General features: G+C 42.5%; 1 protein-coding gene across 6 annotated transcripts in view; it reads right to left on the bottom strand.

Moving 5' to 3' along the window:
* The window catches only part of CRYZL1 (crystallin zeta like 1), a 39,684-nt gene that overhangs the window by 2,176 nt on the left and 12,978 nt on the right, over window positions 1–24,530 (bottom strand). For 5 of the 6 annotated variants that reach the window (XM_068270441.1, XM_068270445.1, XM_068270443.1 and 2 more), the window contains exons 3-13: window positions 22,724–22,804; window positions 21,164–21,236; window positions 18,999–19,043; window positions 17,793–17,861; window positions 12,174–12,307; window positions 8,942–9,053; window positions 6,802–6,822; window positions 5,245–5,343; window positions 4,277–4,395; window positions 3,293–3,397; window positions 520–566 (exon numbers count right to left, since the gene is read on the bottom strand). In XM_068270441.1, coding sequence (XP_068126542.1) covers window positions 520–566; window positions 3,293–3,397; window positions 4,277–4,395; window positions 5,245–5,343; window positions 6,802–6,822; window positions 8,942–9,053; window positions 12,174–12,307; window positions 17,793–17,861; window positions 18,999–19,043; window positions 21,164–21,236; window positions 22,724–22,804 — 905 coding nt within the window. The remainder of the gene's footprint in view (window positions 1–519; window positions 567–3,292; window positions 3,398–4,276; window positions 4,396–5,244; window positions 5,344–6,801; window positions 6,823–8,941; window positions 9,054–12,173; window positions 12,308–17,792; window positions 17,862–18,998; window positions 19,044–21,163; window positions 21,237–22,723; window positions 22,805–24,530) is intronic. The other variant, XM_068270447.1, reaches the window with a different exon arrangement.

Below are 24,530 nucleotides of genomic sequence, written 5' to 3'. Positions count from 1 at the left end.
CTTTTTATCACCCGCAGTCTGCCTGTCCTGAACTCTGGCCACCTGCATAAGCCATTGATCATGTGACTGTTGCACTGAATGTCACATGACCAATGTGCTGTGGAGATGAGCAAACACATGAGAAGATGGAAATTGGGGCGAGTGGACAGCAGCTGAAGAGGACACAGAGAAGGCGAGCAGATGACTAGAACCAGAACACTTATGCTGATTAATAAGGGAGGCTGTACATTCATATGATGACACCATTATAAGAAGCACTGTAAGAGACAGCGCTATAATGGGGAGAAATTATAATTAGCTGCACTGTAATGGGGTACCCACTTTAAAAGCATCCTTGAAAACCTTTTCCACCGCCTTTCCCACCAACATCTTTGATAAAAATCATTAGAAGGGTTCATCCTCCAGGGTATAGGGGTTGAAAAAGACAATTAAAGATAGGTAGCAGGTGTGAAGAGCCTCTCTACTGCCCCTAGTGCAGACATCTGAGATTACATCGCTGGTGTCTGTCTCACTTCTTACCGGAATATTCCACACGACAGTTTCTCCATCACATCTTTCAGGATATGTGAGGCAGCAGAAGTTAAGGAGATAAGTGTTCTGAGACATATTCAAGCCTGCCTGTCCTTCTGCAGCAGTTTTAATTTTTATACGTTTGGATTTCTACTAGAAACTTTTTCTAATTCCTGTAATTTCACTTTAAAGCAGATCTATAGTCAAGGAGCCAAAAGCATCCATTCATTTCAACTGCCTATGTCAAACCCTTTTTTCAAAAATGTCATCAGTGATCTCCACAGCTCTATGGAAGGTGATGGTGCTGTATATATCAATGACAATCTGTACAGGTCCATAGGGCAGCCCTTAAAGGGAACCTAAACTGAGAGGGATATGGATGTTTTCTTTAAAACAATACCAGTTGCCTGCCAGTCTGGCTGATCTCCTTAGTTGCAGTAGAGGCTGAATCACAGACCTGAAACAAGCATGCAGCTAATCCAGTCTGACTTCAGTCAGAGCACCTGATCTGCATGCTTGTCTAGGGGCTGTGGCTAAAAGTATTAGAGACACAGGATCAGCAGGAGAGTCCAGCAACTGGTATTATTTTAAATGGAAAAATCCATATCCTTCTCAGTTTAGGTTCACTTTATAGGACACGAGGCGGCCAAAAATATAAAGTTTTACTCACCTGGGGCTTCTTCCAACCCCTTAGAGTTTCTGTGTCCCTCGGTGCTGCGGCGCAGTCACCCAGTCGTCAGCTGTTCTTTCTATAATGTCCAGCGACCCGGCCAGGTCGGCTTCTTCTGCGCATGCGAGGGTGCGCTCCAAAAGCTCCAGTTAATGGGAATGTGACCACAAGCGGCGCATTTACAGACCCTTGCATGCGCAAAAGAAGTGTGCAGGTTTTTACAATGCAGAAACTGTGGGAGTGGGATTGGCCCACTTTATCAATGAGTGGTGTAGCATGAAAAAGGATAGCTACCGTGCACTGGCTGTCAGGGGGTCCTGTGCCCTGCGCCCCTCAACTGATCCTCCATCGTTGGTATGTGCCCATACTGCACCTTATGAATTTGAAAAGCACTAAATATTTTTACTTTGCAATTTGAACAATAAACTCAGTGAAGCAGTGACGGCTTGTAGCTATCCTCTTCCATGCTACACCATGAGTATTCCTCATGAGTAGCCAGAGCATGCTTTCCTCTTGGAGGATACAGATCTGGCCCCCTGTAGTGCCGATACTCCACGCCTCTCTTTCTAATACTTATTACTATAATATAAATGGATGGTTTGCCTGGACAGGCCTTTCAGAAAGAGGTAGTTGTGCACACATGACAGCAGAAGCTGCTTGCAATTGGACAAATCAAGAACATCAGATATCGCATGTAACTGGTCCAATTCCTAGTTGCATAAAAGTAACCTAAAATTTGCATCATCTAATATTAGCATCTCATTGACCACCTCTACAATATTTGCATCTCATTGACCAACCAGCACAAATCGCTGGCAGTACTCACAGTGGTGAAGACAACTTCATAGGCTGTTTGTGGGCTCTGCTGTGCTAAAAGACTTTTAGTTCCACAGCTCTCCCAAGGTTAATATACTTTCAATTACTACATTCAATACAGAGTTCATGGTATGTATATACAGTGGGGTGTATTGGCTAGGCCTATTTTTAACATTAAGTCTCAAGCAACCAGAAAGCACACTTATTAGGAATCAGATGATCCAGATAACCGGGACACTACTGTGGTCCCAAAGTTCCCTTTTACTTTGCACTTTCCATGTTATTTTCCACTTGCCCCATTATGGGTGGCCTTTCCATCCCTAGGATTATATAATGTACTGGTTAAGGGCTCTGCCTCTGATACAGGAGACCAGGGTTTGAATCTCGGCTCTTCCTGTTCAGTAAGCCAGCTATTCATGCAGTATTCCTCAACCCTGTCCTCAAGGCCCACCAACAGTGCATGTTTTGTAGAAATCCACAGAGGTAGTTAATCAGCTCTGCTGAGACACTAATTACCTTACCTGTGCATGTTTGTGGTTTCCTGCAAAACATGTACTGTTGGTGGGCCTTGAGGACAGGGTTGGGAAACATTAAGGCACAAGACTCCCTAACACTGCAGGGTGGCCTACTAAGCGCACACAAGCAGTTGATAGACAGTGAAAAAACTGTCAAACTCTCACAACTACTTGCTACTGCACTGTATCATTTTTGGGCACCTCCATCTACCAATTATACCTGGAGAACACATTTTAAAGGCCCGTACCCACCTCGGGATTCTTCTGCCAATTTTCCTGACGACCGGTGATTTTTTTGAGCGATGAGCAGTTATTTACAGGATTTCACGATGTGGGTACAGGCGCACGATCACGCGACCATTGCATAGTGTTGTGATCACGACCAATACGGTGGATCAGATCTTTAAGATCCCCAATGACTCCCATGCAAAGTACCGCAATCGATTGAAGTCTCATCGCGCCCGTCGTGTAACATCACGCACACCCGCCGGCCGGAGGATAAATTGCTGGAGCGCTCATCGTCAGGGAGACATCGCTGGACCCATCTCCTTGCATCGCCAGGTGAGTAGTTAGCTGTAGATGTAATTGGATATTAACATTTCCACTTCGGAAGCTACTAGACATGACATCTTACAATGATCACTGAGTACTCGCAGATCCTGCTATAGCGTATGCAGTGCAGGCTGCTGTGCGCAGGCTCAGAGACTGATTACACTTACATTAATATATAACTTATCACATAGCTTTATCACAAATATTTTTTAAATAGAGAAAGGATATGGAGATATTTTCCTTGTTGGGCATTGGACATATTCCAAACCTCATCATTGAGAAAAGAGAGTGACGCCCCCTTCAGGAACAAGTAATTGCTGTCAGGCGGGTCTAGCTGTAATTGAAGAGTAATAGCATCAGTTTTAGTAATTATAAAATACCACATGGACTATTTGTAAAAGGACAATCAGGCTGTTTGCCAGAAAAAGTGCCATTATTTCTTCCAGTGTGACACCTTTCTGCTCCTCACATTTATAAAAGTGGCAATCTGATTGCCACTCTATAAGGGCCCATGAAGATCGCTGCTTTGATTGTGGTGATCCCCATAGGAAATGGTCAAGAAACGTTTCTAACACCCTGACACCAAGAAAGTAGTGTGAAAAGGCTGCTGAAATTCAAAAGGCCACGTAATGCTACTTCTCACATAATAGTCAAAGCTAGAGCCATCGTCATGAGTGGCTCACGGTATTCCCTTCAAGGAAGCAATAAGGTAATTAACATGACCGGTTCCAGCCTCTCTGCTGCATGAAAATATATATATATATATATATATATATATATATATATATATATATATATATATATATATATATATATATATATATATATATATATATATATATACATATATATATATATATATACACATACACACACACACACACACACACATATATACACTCAACACCCCCCCCCCCCCCCCCAATAAACCCCATCCCTGGTGAAAGATCACTATAGCCAGTCAGAGGGGAGGCTTTGGTACGTAGTCACTCAGTCAGGGGTGGGACCGGCCAATGATTATTTTGTAGAAGGTATAAACTGTTGATTATATGGAGACTTTAATTTGTTTGCCACTTACTTTGAAGAAACTGACTCTGATTTGGAGAAATGGACTTATGATGACTCCACTTGGCTTAAATCATCCTACAAAATGAACTCTCACATTTCCCAATCACAAGGGGAGGACATGGAATAGGAAAAGCAGTTATTTTACCTGTAGACTATGTTCCCTGGTCACCCAGTGGCCTCCGACAGACAGGAGTGTGATGAGGTCATGTTTGTGGGGCTGAGGTTTCGGTTTGATAACATGGTCCTCTGTGTTATATAGGATCACTGGGGACAGATAATACACAGATAAGAATGTTACAACATATTATGAGTCATACTTGTGGTGTGTCAGCCAGTTTAGTATATTTGGAATGTGGCAGCTTCAGATTTTATAGGTGGCCAGGTAAGCGATGGAGAACCAGGACCTCCATATTTTGAACTGAGCCTAAAACCACCCTAAGTTTCCCTGCTGAGAAAAACGAAGTAAGTCTTGGTTCACAAAGGCGGCAGCATTCAGGGATGTCATTTACCGCTGGGATCAACCTACTATGCTCATATTAAGATGAAAGGGAGCTGACATCTCAATGCATCTACCATCATTTGCGCAAATGCCTTGGTCCATCAAAGGTCACACCACCCCACAGTTACAGACAACCCCCTACAATACTGGGAAGCTGGACCACACAATAGGGAGCACTAAAAGGTATGGAAGGGAGGGGGGGGGGGGGGAGGGTGTTAATGGGGCACTTTGTCTAAACAATAAAACCCTGTAACAAACACTGCAAAGCTGTGGCATACTGTGAAAAGCATGATGAAGCTGTGATGCATAAGAGGTGCATTGGGAAGCTAGTATCCACCATGGAAAGGCATAGAACGCTGGGGAAATAGAATGCTGCAAAACAGTATGGGCATCTGAAAGCTAGAGGCACATGATGGAGAGCACAAGTAAGTGGGAAACCGTTTGGAGGCACTGGGAAGCTGGGGGACTCTGTGGGGAAAACACAAAGGTTGGAAGACAGATTGGGGGTGCTACCGGAAGCAGTGAAACTAGTACATTACATTTGTTGCACACATTTGGCTACTCCCCTCCCTATGAAGCCAAATTAACCCAGTCCAGCACTGTATGAAACAAACCTCCAGCATCGACAACGATGTCAACTCCCAGTCCTCCTGTCTCCTCCAAGCATTTCACTGCCAGGTCAGTGTTGCTTTTAGACATGTCTATGACGCGAGCTGTGTGCAACAAGGAACATGGTTACTAATAATATATGTTTGATTACCTTAATAACTTATGGTAATTTAAATAATGATTAAGCCCCTGCCAGGCAGTCCTAGAACAGGACTGGCCACACACAGGCCAACAGCAGGGAATCATGGGACAGATTTGAGTGTTGGTTGTGACAGCTGGGAAATGGTCAGGCCATGTGCAGATTATTGATAACAGGTGCACCTGAAAGTTGATCTTTAACGGGTACCTGAAGTGACCTTAACATGATGAGATAAACATCTATATATGGTCCACAATCTTACTCTGAAGTTGGATTGCATTCAGAACAGTTAATTTTCACTGATAACTGATTAAAGGTCATAAAAGTCCTGTGTGGTTAAGAAAGACACTTGTGAGAGCGGGGAAGAATTAAAAGTTGAATAGTTCAAAATCTGTTTGAGAACTGAACAAACATCATTCATCTGAGGCAGTTGCCCTTTTAACCACTTTGAATCCCTTGCTACGCCCATCTACTCCCCACAAAACTTCATCTGAAGCTCAGGGGAGTAGATAGGCGTACTTGTGGTAAACAGTGTGCTGTATGCCCAATAAGATATCTGATTATGTATATAAGGTATCATTTTAACCGTGACAAGTGAGAGAATAGATTTTGTGTTGTTTGACAACTGAGGGCTAAGTCGTGATTTTTTTTTACCGGAAAACTGAATGAAAAGCAATAAAACTGTTGTTTTCATGTACTCTATACCCCTAAATAAATACTTGTAAAAAAAAACAAAAGTGACAGCATTGAAAAGAGAATACATAGTTACCCTAGGGACTTAGCTTTTAAAATATGTATGCCATGAGAGTGTATTACTGTTAATCATGAAGATAAGGGCTTTTAATTACTGATAGAGTACAATGAGAAAACAAAAAACACAAACCAGAAACTAATATATTATCGCCATATATTGTACTAGGAACATTATTTAAATGTTGAGATAACCAGGACAAATTAGCAAATACAATGTGTGGGTTTTACCTATGGTAACATTGTTTATTTGAAAACTATAGTGGATGGAAATGGAGAAATAGTGTATCTTTTCTCATTTTTCCCTTTAAAATGCACAGATAAGAACATAATTACTAAAAGCAAATATCACCCTCACAAAGCATAATTTGTGGCAAAAAAAACCAAGATATGCATCATTTACATCTGATGAGTAGCAATAAAGTTATTGGTGAATGAATGGGAGGAGCGCTGAAATGTGAAAATTGCTCTGGTTTTTAAGCAAAAAATCCTGTGGTGCTGAAGTGGTTAATGGAGTTTTTTTATTTTATTTTTTTAAACCTTTAACAACAAAATAAGTGTGGAATAAATTATATTTAGGATTAGGAATATATATACACAATTATTTGTCTCATCAGTTTATTTTCACTTCAGGTTTGCTTTTTTCCCCACGGTGTGCTGGAAATAAACATACCTACTAATGGCTGCCGAACTCCTTAATGACATAAAAATAGAGAGAAAGAGAATGTTAGGAGCAATTAACATTCCCAGATACTGCAAGCCTACAAGAACGACTGTACATGCAGCCCAAATAAACCCAAAACCGAAGTTGCTAAATTCTGTGAATGCACGCATTGTTTATTTACTGTAAATTATATTAGTTTTGGAACTGCAATTCAAAGTTAAACATCAGTTTTATAGCAGTTCTTCTCTGCAGCTGTACACTCATCCATGCACAAGTAACACCTCCACACCGGCTGCTTTCATGTTCAGAAACTGAAGTTTTGCAATCCCACTACCTATGAATTAAAAGACTACAGCACGATGTATTATTGAGACTGTCCATCTCTTGGTCTAGATTAGAATATGAACGAGTTAGAAGTTTAACTGTGCAGCTAGAGAAACAAATGTGAAAATTATTCTGAACTAGTGACCTTAGCTCGCTTAAAAATGGGCTAGGTCTGTCACAAATCTGGCGTGCGCCCTCTGCACACACGCCTGCTCCTTCTAGCCCCGTCCTCCTCCGGCTCTCGGCAGTGTCTCTGCGTCTTGTCCCTGCACATGCGCAGTGCAAAAAAGCACTGACACAGAGACGGACTCAGGGACACTTGGAAATTATATATAGAGATTAGTATTTATATACCGCCAACATCTCCTGCAGCGCTGTATATTGTCTTGTCACTTAACTGTCCCTCACAGGGGCTCACAATCTAATCCTTACCATAGTCATGTCTATCGTATGTATCGTGTAGTGTATGTATTGTAGTCTAAGGCCAATTTAGGGGAACGTCAACTTAACTGTATGTTTTTTGGATGTGGGAGGAAACCGGAGTGCTTGGAAGAAACTCACATAGACACAGGGAGAACATACAAACTCCTTGCAGATAGTGCCCTGGCTGGGATTAAATCAGTGACCCAAGGTGAGGTGAGAGAGCTAACCACTATGCCACCGTGCTGCTCATTATTTCATGCTACACTCTTATCACTGCTTTTCCCATCACCCTGACCCACACTTGAGTATGTAATGCTGGAAAATATAGTCTCGCTCAGGCCTGTATTGTTCTTCCTACTTTGGATGTCGTATGGTCACTGCTGACTGCTCCACCCACCAACTGAATCTGCAGAGTGCAGGGAGCAAGCTGTACTGCACGCTGATTCTTGTGAAAAACAAAAAAGACACAGGGAGACCGGGAGCCTGCTCTGGTGTATTATCAAAGGGACACCAGGATATATATGTAAAACAGAGATATACTCACAAAATTAGGTTGCTATAGAAAGCAACCACCTTTCTCGCATGTGAGGAAGTACCGTCCTCACTCGGCCTTGCTTCTGATAGTAAGTTAGGTCGCAGCTCCAGGTAAAAGGTTGGTCACTTGGAAAACTTCCAGGTGTACACTCCCCTATACAGGGGTGGCAAAGATTTAGGAAAAGTAGGAGGCTTCTTAAATTTTTGGGTCATTTGTGCCCTAATAAAATTTAAAAAGTATTTACTACTACCTTACGTGTGAGATTCACTACTATAAGGTAGGAATAAGAGAACCTTACTTCCTATTATCATATTACCTACTATGATACTATGTCTACAGGCAACTCCTACTTTTCCTGAAGCTGTACTGCAGTTTGATAAGCACATTTGACTCACTAAAAGGGTATGTAGTTACTGTTAAAAGTTAAATCGAGGCAAAAAAAAATGTTCATGAACCCCTGACTACCCCCCTCCCCCCATTGCCATGTATAGAATGTATGGACCTCCTCTGAACATATTCGGCAAGAGCTTGTGTAATATGTTCTTGTGGCCACACTCCCCACCATGTACAAGCACGGCCATACTGTGCCTGCTCAGTAAGCCAAAATTGCCCGGCCACAATTGGCTACTGCCCAGGCATGGCCATATTGGGTGCTCATGCACAAAGGGAAAGGAACTAAAGGACAAGCAGCTTGGTGGCATAGTGGATAGCACTCTTACCTTGCAGAGTTCTCCCATGTCTGCATGGGTTTCCTTTGGGCACTCCGGTTATTTCCCATATCCTAAAAGTCTTACAATACACATAAATAATGCCAGTTTTTAACTCAGTGCATGCAGAGCCCTACTGATGGGTTTCCCCATATCTCACCTACAGCCGGCCTGAGTTTCTCCAGGTACTGCTTGTCCTCATCGCTGTTGGCAGTGGCGATCACTGTGGATCCTCTGTGGTGGGAGAGCTGGACAGCCAATGCACCAATGGGCTGCAGGCAAGAGAAAAATATTATTTTCTATACATTTTCCACAAAACATACTTTTTTGACAAATAAGTAATACCTTTAATGATTAACTGTAGATCGTTTATTTACTAGTTATTGAAAACTTTTCTTTTTAAGCTAGGTTTCAAAAACTTGAAACAAGAATATCTACAGTTAGTCATTAACCACTTGAGGACCACAGTGTTTTTTTTGTAAAATAGGCCACTGCAGCTTTAAGGCCAAGCTGCAGGGCTGCACAACACAGCACGCAAGTGATTCCCCCCTCCCCCCCTTTCCCCCCACCAACAGAGCTATTTTGATGAAAAAACAAAAACATATATATTTTTTTCTATTTCTCCTGCCGTGGCCACTCCCTCCCCCCACCAGCTTATCACTGTGATCGGCTGTCATAGGCTTCAGCCTATGACAGCCTATCAATTCTGGGCCAATGGAGGAGACAGCCGTGTCACACGGCTGTCCCCAGTACAGCGCTGCACCAGGGCCGGATTACCGAATCAAGCATTAGCTTGGGGCCCCAGTAAGAGTCTAAGGGCCCATCAGCCAACCGAGGAGCCAGCATCTTACACTCAATCAGCCGCTCCCTGGCTGGAGCCCCTCCGTGCCTCAACTCCTCTCAGCACTCTGCTGACAATGCAGCAGCATGTGATCCAGCCCAGACAAATGAGTGAGCAAGCAGCGGCCGTTGCTATGGTGATGTGGCCGCATGCCAGCTCTGCTCACTCCAGCCCAGTCTGTGCAGTCAGACGTAGACTGATGTCAGCAGCGTGCATCAAGCTGCTGACATCATCAGCCTGCATCTGACTGCATAGGCTGGGCTGGAGAGAGTGCCCTGGGGGTGGTCCAATCTGTAAGTCCGCTTAGGGGCCCATTCAGCCTTAATCCGGCTCTGCACCCCCCAAGCAGGAGATGCGCACGCAGCCTACATCTCCTGCATTAGCTGGCCCAAGGACTTTATGCCGATCAGCGTTAAGCAGTCCTGGGGCTGCCGCGGCGACCACGCCCATCGGTGTGACATGGTCGGCAGGAGGTTAATGTTATTACCTGAAGCAACTTTATTCTGACATAAACTAGGAACCACATCACAAATACCGTTGCAGCCTAACACACAGCTTGGGGGCTCTCACAGGTGAGGCTAAATCAGACTGGGCCCATAAGCCTTTTATTTCCCTCCTGATTAGTCCTCCTAAAGGGAAGAGTAGATTTTCTTTACTTTCCCGAGCCACATGTCTCAAGGAGGACACAAAATTCCAGAGCGGATTAAAATGGCAGTGCAGACACTCACAGTTAAGGCCAAAATTATTAGCCCCCCAGGAATTATGTAACATTTTCCTAAACTTCTTCCCAATGTTTGCAGCATTGATAAAACTTGATATAATTAAAAATTCACCTGTGCTATTTAGTAGCTTTTGGTACATTTTGTAATATAAAACACATTTTTAGGCTTGCTTTATATAAAATATAGCAAAAATGGGGTGGTAAAAAAAAAAACATTAGCCCTGAGTGAATGTTTGCTTTGAAAACACTCCTACAGTAATTAACCAATCAGCTTAAATGTGCGTACACACGCAGTATTGTAACAAACGACAGGTCCGTCAGAGCCTCCCGCGGGGCAGTTGTTCTGCCAACAGTAGTACATGAGTACAGGCTGTCGGTACTCATGTACTACTGTCGGCAGAACAACCGCCCCGTGGGAGGGTCTGACAGACCTGTCGTTTGTTACAATACTGCATGTGTACGCACCTTTAGAACCAAACCTGTGCAGTCAATTGGCTTTCTAACAATACCTGTAATCAATTGGCTTCTAACAACATTCAATCAGCATAAAAAGCCTCCATGCCAAAGACAAAGGAAATCAGTCTGGAACTCGGAAGTAATGCTGGGTACACACTATGAGATTTTCTGGATGATTTACTATCAGATCGATTATTTCCAACATGTCTGATTTGCTTTCCGATCGATTTCCGAGCATTTTCCGATCGATTTCCTATTAAAGTGCATGGAAATCGATCGGAAAATGCTTGGAAATCGATCGGAAAGCAAATCGGATCTGTTGGAAATCATCGATCTGACAGTAAAGCGGCCAGAAAATCTCATAGTGTGTACCCAGCATAAGGTAGTAGAGGCTCATGATAAGGGGGGAGGCTACACTGTATTTTCCAAGGAATTCACAGTGTTTGGAACTGCTGCAAGTTGCATCATTGCCAAGTACAAGGAGACACATTCTGTAAGAAACAAACCTGGCCGTGGCTGTAAGCACAAGATTTCTAGAACTCTGGATAGGAAAATATAGATGTCAGCAAAGAGCCCTGGACATCTGCAAAGATGATTGTTGCTGACCTGGTCTCTTCTGGAGTTGATGTCACAGGTAACAGTTTTGGGGGCTCTTCATCGCAGTGGGCTTCAGAGCCATCATCCCAGAAGAACCCCTTTACTCAAAGAGCGGCACATCACAGCCAGACTGACGTTTACCCATGAACATTTCAAAGGTATAGATGAGTTCTGGAAGTTTGTGCTTTGGTCTGATGAGACTAAACCGGAACTGTTTGGGCACATCGATGTTGCTTATGTTTGGTGAAAAAAGGGATTTGTTACAGAAGAGGCAAGTGGAAAGCAAGTTCTTTGGGACTAATCACTGTTCAATATATTCACATGTGATGTGGATTTTTTTTTGGGCCAGACTATATTATTTTAATTGTGATGTTGTGCTATCTCTATGCTGTGGATTGTTAAGCGCCATACTTTTTGACCTAACAAGAAAAAAAGGAAAGGTCTTCAACCCTAGAAACCCCTGATAGGTTGGCATCTTCTGCACATGCGTGTGCCCACGTCATCGGGATCATAGTGCACCTGCACAGTAGTACTGCCCAGGCGCAGTACACTCCTGATGAAGTGGGCGCATGCCTGCGCAGAAGAAGCAACCCATCGTGGTTTGGCGATACTGCAGAGGCTGCCAGCAGGGCCCGGAGAAGACCAGAGCTGTGGCGAGGGACACACATGACTTCTAGGGGCTGGAAGAAGCCCAAGGTAAGTAAGGATAGAATTATTTATTCACCTCTTATGTGACTGAGGATCTATCAGGTTGTATAGAGAATATGGAATACATACACTTGCCCCATCCAGGACCAGCACAGACGTGCCTGGGGTCAGGTGTGCCAGTGAATGCAGCGCTGTATAAACACACAGGCCATCCCGCACAGTGCCTGCTGCCTCCATCCAGCTCACCTTCTCTGGCTTGTGAACTAGTAAGACAAATAGGAATGATATATGGTCAATGTGGTTAATCATTGATGAGATGCTTTATGAGATTTGTAAGAGTAACAATGACTTACAGTAGCTGTGCACTCACTGCCAGGTCACAGTGATGGATTATAAGAAATACTCATTGTACAACAACAATGCCTGTAAACCCTGCCGGTGCCTCCATCTCATTAGATCACTACATGCTACATAGAAGTAATAGAAGTAAAGATAACAATATATGAACAAGAACTGCTGGTCTGAGGTTTAAAGCATGCTTCAATAAATATGACTTTAACTACATCTTGCACATAGTGAACACAGTGTTTGAACTACTGTAGCAGAGTGCTCTGGGGCAGAAGGCGGAGATGGGTGGGATCAGGTGATGACTCTGTACAGGGGAAGAAACACACACTCTGTGGGCAGCTCTGTACCTTGTGCACAGATCTCTGGGTCATGTGACCGAGTTTTCCAAAGGGGTTTTTATCCGAACAACTGCATCAAATATGAAAATTGTGTGATTAATACCATAGGCCTCAATTCACGAACATTATCAAACGTTTATCTAACACTTTATCAAACGTTTGATAATTTACCTTATGGGTAAAATCTCATTTTGAATTCACTGAGGTGTTATATATTTCTTGAACGTTTTATCGGTAAAACATTCGATAAATATATAACACCTTAGTGAATTTAAAATGAGATTTTACCCATAAGGTAAATTATCAAACGTTTGATAAAGTGTTTGATAAACGTTTGATAATTCTCCGTGAATTGAGGCCACAGACTCAGTCAGTCAACAGATTAGTCAGGTCTTTAGACCTTAGCTGTTTCTGAGTTAAGCAACTTTTACAAGAAAGCAGCCAGTGTAGCCAGGACTTTCGACCTGCATTCAAGTGACTCGAGAGGGCCTGATTTACAGTACTAAGACGTCTACAAATATCTCTAAGTCTCTCTGGATTATTTAATAACTGACTGTCACTAGGAGATAGAAGATTAAAGCTCTTGTCAGGATCATACTGGAATATTGTGGGGGCTGCAGAAAAGTTACTAAATTAGCACCTAGGATATTGCATTCTCATTCTAAACAGAAAAGGAGCGCTCCATAGTGCATTATCATAAAACAAAGCTTTATTCGCAAGTAAAAGGAATACTCACAAGATGTGAATAGTTACATCGCATATCAGCGGGAAAGCACATCCGCTAGTCACCCAGGTAGGCAAGTGCAGACGCTGTGGCCAGCAGTGTGGTCTCCGGTGGTACAGGAGGTCGTCTCTCGGGAGATGGGCGAGGCTTAGTCCTAGCGTGATGACAAAACGCGTAATGACGCTACGAGCATGCCAGGACTAAGCCCTGCCCGTCCCCCCGTGAGGCAACATCCTGTACCACAGGAGACCGCGCTGCTGGCCACAGCGTCTGCACTTGTCTCCCTGGGTGACAAGCGGATGAGATTTCCCGCTGATATGCAATGTAACTATTCACATCTTGTGAGTATTCATTTTACTTGCGAATAAAGCCTTGTTTTATGGTAATGCACTATGGAGCGCTCCTTTTCTGTTTAGAATTTGCACTTTCCCTATATTGCACACCGTGCATAAACCCCAGAAGTTTGAGAGGAGTTGTGGAAGTAACTGATCCCTGCAGTGAGAGCGCAAGGATCGTTTTGTGTATTGCATTCTCATGCAGTAGTTCACAGTGAGAACTTACAGCGCCCTCCCCTTAAAAAACAAACAAACAGCAATCTCAGATTGTCTTAGGAATGGTACGAACTGATTATTTTCGTCATCTCCGATCTGTTTGTGAAAGAGAACGGGGTCAATTTTCAGATCATTACTGCACAACATCAATCCTGTTCTCGATCAGGAGCAGATCGAACATGACAGACAGAAACGATCGATTTGACCTGTCGATCTGACGGGCAAATTGCACATGGAACTGCAATCACACAACTGTTCATTCAAAAACCCCTTAAAGAGGAACTCCAGTGAAAATAATGTAATAAAAAAAGTGCTTCATTTTTACAATAATTGTGTATAAATGATTTAGTCAGTGTTTGCCCATTGTAAACATTTTTAAATCCCTGATTTACATTCTGACATTTATCACATGGTGACATTTTTACTGTTGGCAGGTGATGTAGCTGCTGCATGCTTTTTTGGCAGTTGGAAACAGCTGTAAACAGCTATTTCCCACAATGCAACAGACAGGAAACTGCCAAGAGAATGTACTCAGAATCTCTTTGTGGGAGGGGTTTCACCACAATATCAGCCATACAGCGCCCCCTGATGGTCTGTTTGTGAAAAGGAATAGATTTATCATGTAAAAGGGGGTATCAGCTACTGATTGGGATAAAGTTCAATTCTTGGTCGTAGTTTTTCTTTAAGGATCTGATATGACCCGGCGAATTGCAGAAAATCCTAAACACTTCCTAGAAGAAAATTAATTACTCCATTCTGGTTTTGCTGGGTCACCTAGGATGTCCATACTTAAAGAAACACTAAAACAAAAAAAAATTATGATATAATGAATTGGTTGTGTAGTACGGTAAATTACTAGAACATTAGTAGGAAAGAAAATATTCTCATATTTTTATTTTCAGTTATATAGTGTTTTTTATAACATTGCATCATTCTCTAATATTTGCAGTTTACACACTATCCAGCATTCTAAATGATTTTACAGAGCAGCCCAGTGAACTTTTGAACTGTCCTCTGGAGAGAAAAAGAAAATACAGTGACTGACAGTTGAGATAACAAGCTTCAGAAGACAGAGCTCTCTGTGACTTTGAAAGTCGTGGAGATCAATGGCTATTTTGCATAGATAACAACTAGTTTCTTAACGCTCCCTGTACTGGAAACAATATTAGACTTATGTCCCTGCTCCTCATGTTTTATTTCTTAGCTGTACTACACATACAACTCATATCATATTTTTTTTCTGCTTCAGTGTCTCTTTAAAAAACACCTCAGTTAAATCTGTCCGAAAAAGAATTAAAAGCAGAGGGTGAGCCCTATAGCTATATTTGCACTTCAGGATTTGTCTCTAGGGTCAGCACCCCAGCTGTGGATCACCCTATTACAAGCTCCACAGATCCAGCACTAAATGGAGCTCATCCTGAACAGGACACAGATACTGGCAGCTCTCCCATGTAAATAAGGTCTCGCAAATCTGCATTCATTCCCTTTTTTATACGATTGAGAACACAGGATGTGTATCTTGTCTGAGCAGCAAAAACTTGTCTGCTGCTGGGAAAGACTGATGACCTGGGGCACAGTGTCCAGGAAAGACAGAGCAGGACAGAGATGTGAAACAGGAAGTACAGGGTGTAACTGCAGCATTACATAAACAAGTCATGGACACTAAGCTCTCACACAGGAAGGGCCATTTTCTGTCATTATCTAGCAGGAGAATTCTATTACTCCGCAGCCAACATTGCATTGTACTGTATATGGCTGGGCAGCATGAAAGCAACATAATCTACAAGCTGCACAAAAAAAAACTTTATCAAAGGCAAAAACGGCTAGTTTAGGGTCAATACGGGGAAACACCTTGCAGGTGGTTGACTGATTTCATAGCAGTTCAATTGTAAAGTCCAAGCAAAAGGTTTCTATATGTGTTAAGGGATGGAGTTCGCCAAAGCGTTGGTTTGCCAATAGTTAAACTTTCATCTCATAATACCCAGCATGACCTCTGACCTGAAGGTGGCTGGCCAATAGGGATGGAGCTTGCCACAGTAAATGAATTCATTAACCCATGTTCCCATCAAAACACGCAGGTTCACGAATACAACTGACCAGCTGACCTCAGGTCATGCTGAGTATTATGGGATGAAACTTTGCCAATGGCGAACCCATGCGACATGTATACTTTGCTACCAGGGAGGTCAGGCAGGAGGACAGGGCACTTATACAACAATTTGTGCATCAAATGTGTAGGATATACTAAAAACGGTTTCTAATTAAAATCAAAGGGTTAGAAGGTCTCTTACATTTAGCTTGGAAAAGAGTCAACTAACCTAACTAACAAACGCTTATAAATACATCTAAAAGAAATATAAAAGCTTAGCCATTGAGCTTTTTATCCCTAGGTATGTACAAAGAACATGCAGACATGGAACTGGGCATGGAGGAAAAGATTTTACCACCTGTTTAGAAAGGGTTTCTTTACAGTAAGCGTGATAAAGATGTGGAAAATCTTACCACGGGAAAAGCTATCGCAAATTCGATATTTGCATTTAAAAGAGGCTCGGATGCTTTCCTTAGCCTGAAGGGAATTTACAGCTATGATTCCTAGATCTAGGAAGATGATACCCTAATCCAGTCAAAGCATTTTTTCCCTTGTGGCTCTCTGGATTGAGGTGTAGTGAGGCTCAAAAAATTGAAATTGATCAACATCTTTTTTATATAAATAACTATACAAATGTGTATTAATAAGCTACTGGATTTCAGCCTGGCCACATGGAGAGCAATACTGCCCTATTTCTAGGAACTGGTGACACAGTAAGTATTACCCTTAAAGTGGACCTGAACTCTTGCACAGGACAGAAGGAAAACGTAGAGAGAAATGCACCCTGAATATATTTAGAGAGTTTAGCTTGATCTCCCTCCGTGTCACATGACTGCCTATGGCAGATAAGCAGATAACCCCATTTGAAAGCACAGGCTATAAACAATATGTCTGCTTCCATGGATCAGGAAGTAGAAACAGTGTAGATTTATTTTAGGATTTGTATCAGCTGTAACAAAGCAATGTTTTTATGTATAAGGCCTCGTTCAGATCATTTAGCGCAGATGGCTGTGTGATCGGAACGCAACGCGTACGATCGCTCGCCATCTGCGCTACTAGGCGATGCAGATCCTATTCACTACAGTGAATAGACCTGCGCTGCGATTCCCGAAAAATGCATGCAGCAGTGCGATAGCGCATCGCACTGCTGCGCAGCGCATATGATGGGAGCGGTAGAAGGGCTGTCTATGCGCGTTGCACACTATATGCGCTGGGAAAATGCATGCGGCAGCGCACAAAGCCTGAATAAGGCCTAAAAGTTATTATGCTGTTGTGTATCTTTTGGAGCAGAGAGGAAGTTCTGAGTTCAGGTCCGCTTTAAAAAAAAAAAAGAAAAAAAAAAAAGAAGAGATAAAGCATTATTAGTGTAAGTTCCTAGAAGAACCACTTCAACCTCTGAAACCTAACAATGTGGGAGCAGGTGGTGCAGAGGTGTTAGCCAACACACTACTAGTAATGTTCCAGAACAAAACTCCACAGGACACCAAAGCAGCAATAATCATCTTTATTGTAAAATACAATATATCGGTAAACAGAAAGCTAATGATTCAGACCACAACTTGGTCCTCACTCATAGCCTCTAGATTAGTATTATTCATTTATTTCAGGCAGTAGCAGATTAGGAGGTCATATTTCTGGGATACTTACAGTCTGGATATCTGTAGAGAAAATGATCAGTGTTTACCAAGGCGTACTTACCCAAGTGATGCTCATGAACCCAGATGACTTCACTGAGACCAGACTCTTCAGCGTCAAGGGGTAAAATTCCTGTTAGAGGAAGAGACCATTTACCGGGTAAATATGTCAAGGTCTTCATTATGCAATCAGCATCTATTAAAAGTGATCTTTTAGTGGATCCACAACTAAGATTCCACTATTACATCCTAAAAGAGACATAATGGATAAATAATCCACTATTACTGTACATCCTAAAAGAGACATGCTAGCTAAAAGAGATGTTGCTGATTGTAACCCCTGTTTAACTTTCCCTCTTTCTTATCCGGACACCTGAAAACACTTTTGAAATTTGCGCATAGCATGGCCTGATCTGCAGCTCTGCTCAGGCTCTCTGCTAACTCACTACCTTCTAAAGAGTCATGCTGTCTGCTCTGGTGTGCAGAGATAAGACAGCTGTTTTGTGTGTTCAGTACCAGCTCTGGAGGAAAACTGAGAAATGTAGAGCACAGCATGCAGGAGAACTGACAGCATGATTCATCAGAATGAAGAAGGTTGGAAGGGTGTTAATAGTGTGTAATAATAATAGCTGTGCACAGCTGATGATATAACCATGCTCTGAATTCCAACACAGTTGGCTAGATTGGCAAGTGTAAATGCAAGTGATGCTTTTAGTTTGGCATATTAAGGTTGTGGGGCTCCTGGGGCATTTGGGAACATAAGAAATGCTATGTACAAGCTCTGAGAACAACAGAGGGAATGGAAAGAAGCAGGGAGCACACTAATATGCACTACAATTCAAACCAACCAGACACTGATTTCCAGTCACAAATTTGACAAACATCCTGAAAACGATGAGTGTTGTGGGAAAATTGGAGTCTCATTTGCAACATCCCAGCCCACCAGCCAAGACCAACATGACATGGAGCCTGCAACCTTCGGGCTTCAATAACATGGCGGATTCCAACATAGCTGAGTCCACGGAACAAAAAAATGTGTGCTTTGGCCTCTAATATTTAACCTTAAAAGTAGTAAAATGTTTACTCAGCTACTTAGACATTATTCGTACACTGTAATTTAAGAACACTTAGGTATTGATAGTTTTCCTTTAAACTTTTGTGTTTCCTATTCAATGTGGGTGGAGTCTGTCTCTCATACACTCTAATGAAAAATTATGTAATAAAATAATGAAAATAATTTATTTTGATTCCAAATAATGAATTCACTAACCTACAGCTTCATCGTCTGGATGGAAGAAAGACACTTTAGATCCCACTAGAACAAACAAACAATAATTTCAGGCACAAAATAAATTACATCCTCACAGCGACAGAAAACAGGGTAGTAAAACCTCCACTGAAATACCTTTATATTGAAAGATTTTATATTCCGTTACCCCGTAGACAATCGCATAACAGCAGCAGATTCACATTATAATAGGTATTAGAAAAAGCTTAGAAGTGCCACTTTTCAATATCTGTCAGCTCCTCATCTACTAACAAGACTGCTGACGGGGACACTGGGGGAAATTTATCAACGCTTTACCGACAGTTTTTTCTTCTTAATCTGTTCTAACCAGCAGGGAGAACAGTTCTGCATGATAATAAGAACCTTTTTAAATCCTAGGTAATAGTGGCAATTTAGCATGAATTTCTAGAGCTGCACTACAGTTAAGAAAAGTGCGAATGCATCCCTAAACTGGCGCAGTTTAAGAAGTGCTTAGACATGATTGCAGAGTGCAGGCTAGACATGATTTGTGATGTGCTCCTCCCCCCTGCTGAATTCCTCCTCAGAGCCTGCTGCTATCAATACAGCAGGTGTGTTGGTTACCTCAGCAACAGCAATTCCCCGCACACACTGCACTGTCTGAGAGACCTTCCTAGCTCCTCCTATTTTACAACAGTTTTAGAAGAAATCTGCACTATCTAATGATTTCTTAAGATGCCTCAGACAGTTCTGCATGGATTTCTAAAAAACCTACCAATATTTTCTCTCAGACACTCTTGATAAATGTCACCCACAGATTCCACCCTTCACTGGGTTCTATTATTCTAGTCTTATGCTGAAGCATGGAGAACAATGGAGAATGAGTAGTCCAGTAATCCTGGGCTAGATTTCTTAAATGTGTACACTATGAAATAGCTAAAAACTGGAACACTCATTATGGTCACATTAGAAAGCAGATGAAATGCCCCCCAAGTCCCCCAGAACTGCTGCAAAGACTGGGGCAGAGGTGCACACAGGCCAGCAGCTTCAGCCCTGATGCAGCCATGTACATTGGGGCATGAGTCAGGACACAACCGGGCTGAAGAGTGGCCCTGAAGAGAAAATTACAGCAGCAGTGCAGTGGGGAAGGACAATAAGAATGTTAACGGGAAGGTCCAGGGTGAAAAAAAATAAAAAAAAATTATCCACTTACCTTGGGCTTCCTCCAGCCCCTGGCAGCCGTCCTGTGCCTCGCCGCAGCTCTGGTGGCTCTCGGTCTCCTCCGGTGCAGATGCCGACCGGTTGAGGTTCAGCATGCGGCTCACTGAGTCGCACTGACGTCATCCGGACTGCACTGCGCGGGCCAGAACTACTGCAGTGTGACGCAATGTGGAGCGCAACTAGGCCTCTGATACCGGAGGGGAGCCCAGGCCACTGGTGGGGAGCGGAGCTGCGGCGAGGGCACAGTACGGCTGCGGCGAGGGCACAGTACGGCTGCCAGGGGCTGGAGGAAGCCCAATGTAAGTTGATTTTTGTTTATTTTTTACCCTGGATCTGTCCTTTGAAGTGAACTATTGACCTTATTTATCTATCCCCTGCAACCAGAAGCTGTTCTCTTCCAGGCAAGAGTTTTATTGCTGTAATTCTTTATTAGTGAGAAGCCATAGTCCATTTGGGTTCTGATTGTAGAGAAACTGTCAATTGCATACCTGAATCTTAAAGCGGAACTGAATAGTAAAAAACCCCAAAGTGTTTCACTTATCTGGGGCTACTGCCAGCCCCTTGCAGCCTTCCTGTCCCGCGCTGGTCCTCGACAATCCTCCATTCTCCCGCCGCCAGCTAGTTTTGTTACCTGCGCCTGTGCACCCCGAGCCACACGTATCTTTCTTCGCGTTCCCGTCCGCAATGGCGTCCTGCACGTGGGCACAGGTTGGCTGCAGGGGGCTGGCAGAAGCCCCAGGTAAGTGAAAAACTTTGTTTTTTTACTATTCAGTTCCGCTTTAACTCTTTCAGGCAGAAAAGGAAACACAGTCTAGTTATTTGTATGTTTGGTACTGTACATACACTGTACATATGCAGTCTAGAAACAGTCATTGCTTTAGAAAACTCTTCTTCCTGCAAAACCATTAAAAGCATATTTCTGCTTTAACCACTCACTTCCCATCACAGTTAGTTTATACAGCACTCACCTTCAAGGATTACACCAGCTATTTCTCTTCCTACTGCTACAAACTCTCTCTCCGGGTATAATCTTGATATAAGCTAATGAGGAAAAAAAAACACTGTGTGCTGACATCTACACAGATCAGAAAGCATTGCAATTCTGAATGAGTAATCACCTGCAGTAATCCGGAAGCACATACACTCAGTAGCCATCATGCTGTTTTTAATCTTGTGCCAAGGTAATGTTTGCGAAATTTCTTGTAATGGAGGAGACATTTTTGAATTAATAAAAGTGGAATCTTAACTTCCTGTTTAGTGTACATTGGCTTTTGATGTCAGTACACATTTAGTATGGTATCGGGATTATGTGCCATCTATGCCAGCGAAGAGCAAACTGAAGACAACTACAATAAGAAAGTAGATGCACACAACAAGCCTTATTTTTCACAGCAAGAAAGGTGCACAAATCATATGGTCAGAGACATCATGGCCATCTACGGAACATTTTACCAGAGGCAAATATGATTTTAGTGCCCCACAAGAGTGACAAACATTTGCCCTGGTGCACGGAAGAGATACCATGTTTCGTGTACCTGCTGAAAACCGAGAATGGACATATCAATCCAATGCAAGGCTGTCCAACTCCTTGAGGGACGAGGTCCTCACACATTTTTGGCACAACTAGAATGAATTGATGAGACTGAAAATAAATGGAATCAGGAAAGGTTCATCAAGCAGAACACCTTTCTCTATACTGAGTCCATCCTAAACACTGGCATGGGATTTGGCCTGCGAGGACTGGAGTTGGACAGCCCTGATAATGGATTCAACTCACCACCATCCACATAAAACTGAAATATTACTTTACATGGACTGACCTTTAACATGGCCTTTGGACTTGACAGTAATTATCTATTTTGATCCATCGATCTGATGGGAAATTTCATGGTGTGTACCAGGCATTACTTTTTCCAGATAACACTATTTGTCTAATTAAACTAAATCTGAAGCGATATTAAAAACAAAAAGGAGAGGTAAGGCTCTGGATCCTATAGACCTTTCCCGTTCCCCTCACGGTCCCCGCGTTCCCACACAGGCTTCTACGTTCAAATCTCCCGCCGCAGGAGACTTCAGAAAGCTTCGGGAGCCCAAGTCCTCCCGAAAACAGGCGGCTCTGAACTGCGCACGCGCGAGTGTGCAAGAGAGTGCGCCTGTGCGTGCGCAGTGCAGAGCCACCTGACTTCGGGAGCCGCAGTGCTTACAAAGCCCAGCCAACACCGAAGAGAACAGTCTACCACCCATCGGTCATAGACAGCTAACGTGAAGAGAACGGGAAGGTTCTATTGTACCCAGAGCCTTCCCTCTCCTTAGGTAAGTATCTGTTTTTTGTTTTTAAAATGGCTTCAGACTGCATTTAAAATGCTGATTCCCTTGCTCATATTACCAGTATGAGTGTGCTTATCAGTAAAAGTAAAAACACTTGATCTGTGTGCTTGTTTCAGATGAAAATGACAGAAAATATAGTCTGGAAACTGTCAATGTCTAGGTCAGAAGCTTTATCTCTCATATCTCTGTGGCACTGTTACCTTTGTATCGATTGGACTCAAAGCACAGGCCTTCACTTGCAGTTTCACATGATAATCACTAGGAGGCGAGGAGATGGGGTCCTGAGAGGGAAAAGGATAAAAATTGTTAAGTAGGGATGATCAAAGATATGCAAATTCTTCTGAGTTGATGCAAATTTATATGCAAATATATGTAGCTTGAAAATAGACCAATCAATTTAAACCTGGCATTAAAGAGAACCAGAGACGAAGCACTCTCATGTATTTTATTACATTTATCAGTGGGAACATGACAGTAAACACCTACCCTGCTTTTAGTTTCATACTTCTCAGTCTAATCTATCTGTTATCAACTGTGATAAGAATCCACCGACTGATTCAGTCTATGTTTGACCTGGAATCATTATAGCTGAGTCACTCTTCTGTGGAGTCTTTTCAAGCCCAAGCCTTCCCCCTCCTGGCTCAGATTTCATACTCAGAGCTGTTGACATGGGAGGGGCTGCTGCTGCCGAGAAAGAAGCTCTGACACACACAAGTGTATCTGTGTGCAGTGGGCAGCCAGTCATTATCTACTGTATGCAGTTTTAAATTCTATGAGAGACACTTCCTACAGGCAGCCACACAGCATACCAGAATAATAGTTGAAAGCAGACAGATGAAAGGCTGCAGCAGCCCTGCTTGTCTATAGTCTCATATAGCCTAGACAGCACATCCAGAACAACTCATAACCCGGAAGCAGAACAGGTATGAGCCAGCGGCCATATTGGATATTTCCTGGAGCAAAAATGGATAAAAAAACACTCAAAAAGGCACACCAGAGTGGCGAAATTATCAGGTAGAGCATTTATTCTTTACAAGCTATCAACTGATATGTTTATTTTGTGTGAATCGTTCATCTCTGGTTCCCTTTAAGTTGATTGGTCCATTTTCAAACTGCATACATTTGCATAAAAATGTGCATAATTTTGGAAGAATTTGCATCTCATTGAACATCCCTATTGCCGAGTATGAACAGGCTGTAGGATACAAAATTTTAACATAATCCTAAAAAGTAAAGTCAAGTAAAACATAAAAGGAGGCATTGCACATTAGAGGCAGAGAAACACCAAAGACGTTTCATTTGGTGCTTCAAACAATATGTCTTGGCACTGTAGGCTCTCCTCGTCCCATATCCTTTCTCCCCTCCTCTACTTCTTTCCTACTTTTCTTTTCTCTATTCATCTTTCTTCTTCTGTCCTTTAAATTCTATAGGCTTTTTACTCTGGAAGCACTTACGAATTAGAATAACCCCACCCCTGTTTGTATATAAGGTGCATTTTACATGCATTCTCCCCTACCTCTGCTGGGAGAGAGGCCACATTAGCTGACTAACTATCCATCGAAATATGCTCTTGCCCAACCAAATTTGGTTTAGTAAGTGGGTAAGAGATATATTTCCAGTCAGCACATTTACAACAGTCTCTTCCTCCATGGAAATGCAATTGTCACATTATGCATTATTTCTGGTTCATTGTTTTACCCATTGTACCTGTGATGAGCAGTTATGTGCTACCAATGTCTTTCACAAGTGTTATCTCTCTTGATACTTCTTGAATATTGTCTACTCCTGTTTAGACGATAGTTTTTACTGTTTTAAGTTATACTCTGTTCATGTAATTCTTGTATGTTTCTCATTTTACAAAACCCAATAAAAATGATTGAAACAAACAAGTTAAGCTATGCTATGCTTAGAGCCATTTTTGAACATTTGATAAAGTAATAACCTGTTGGGTTTGAGGACATTAGGGATGGTTCAGATGGATGTCTGGTAGGACAGCGGGCAGTGGCT

This window comes from Hyperolius riggenbachi, chromosome 2, assembly GCF_040937935.1.
Source record: "Hyperolius riggenbachi isolate aHypRig1 chromosome 2, aHypRig1.pri, whole genome shotgun sequence".
NCBI classification, from domain to species: Eukaryota; Metazoa; Chordata; class Amphibia; order Anura; family Hyperoliidae; genus Hyperolius; species Hyperolius riggenbachi.
This window is presented reverse-complemented; position numbering and strand designations above follow the sequence as displayed.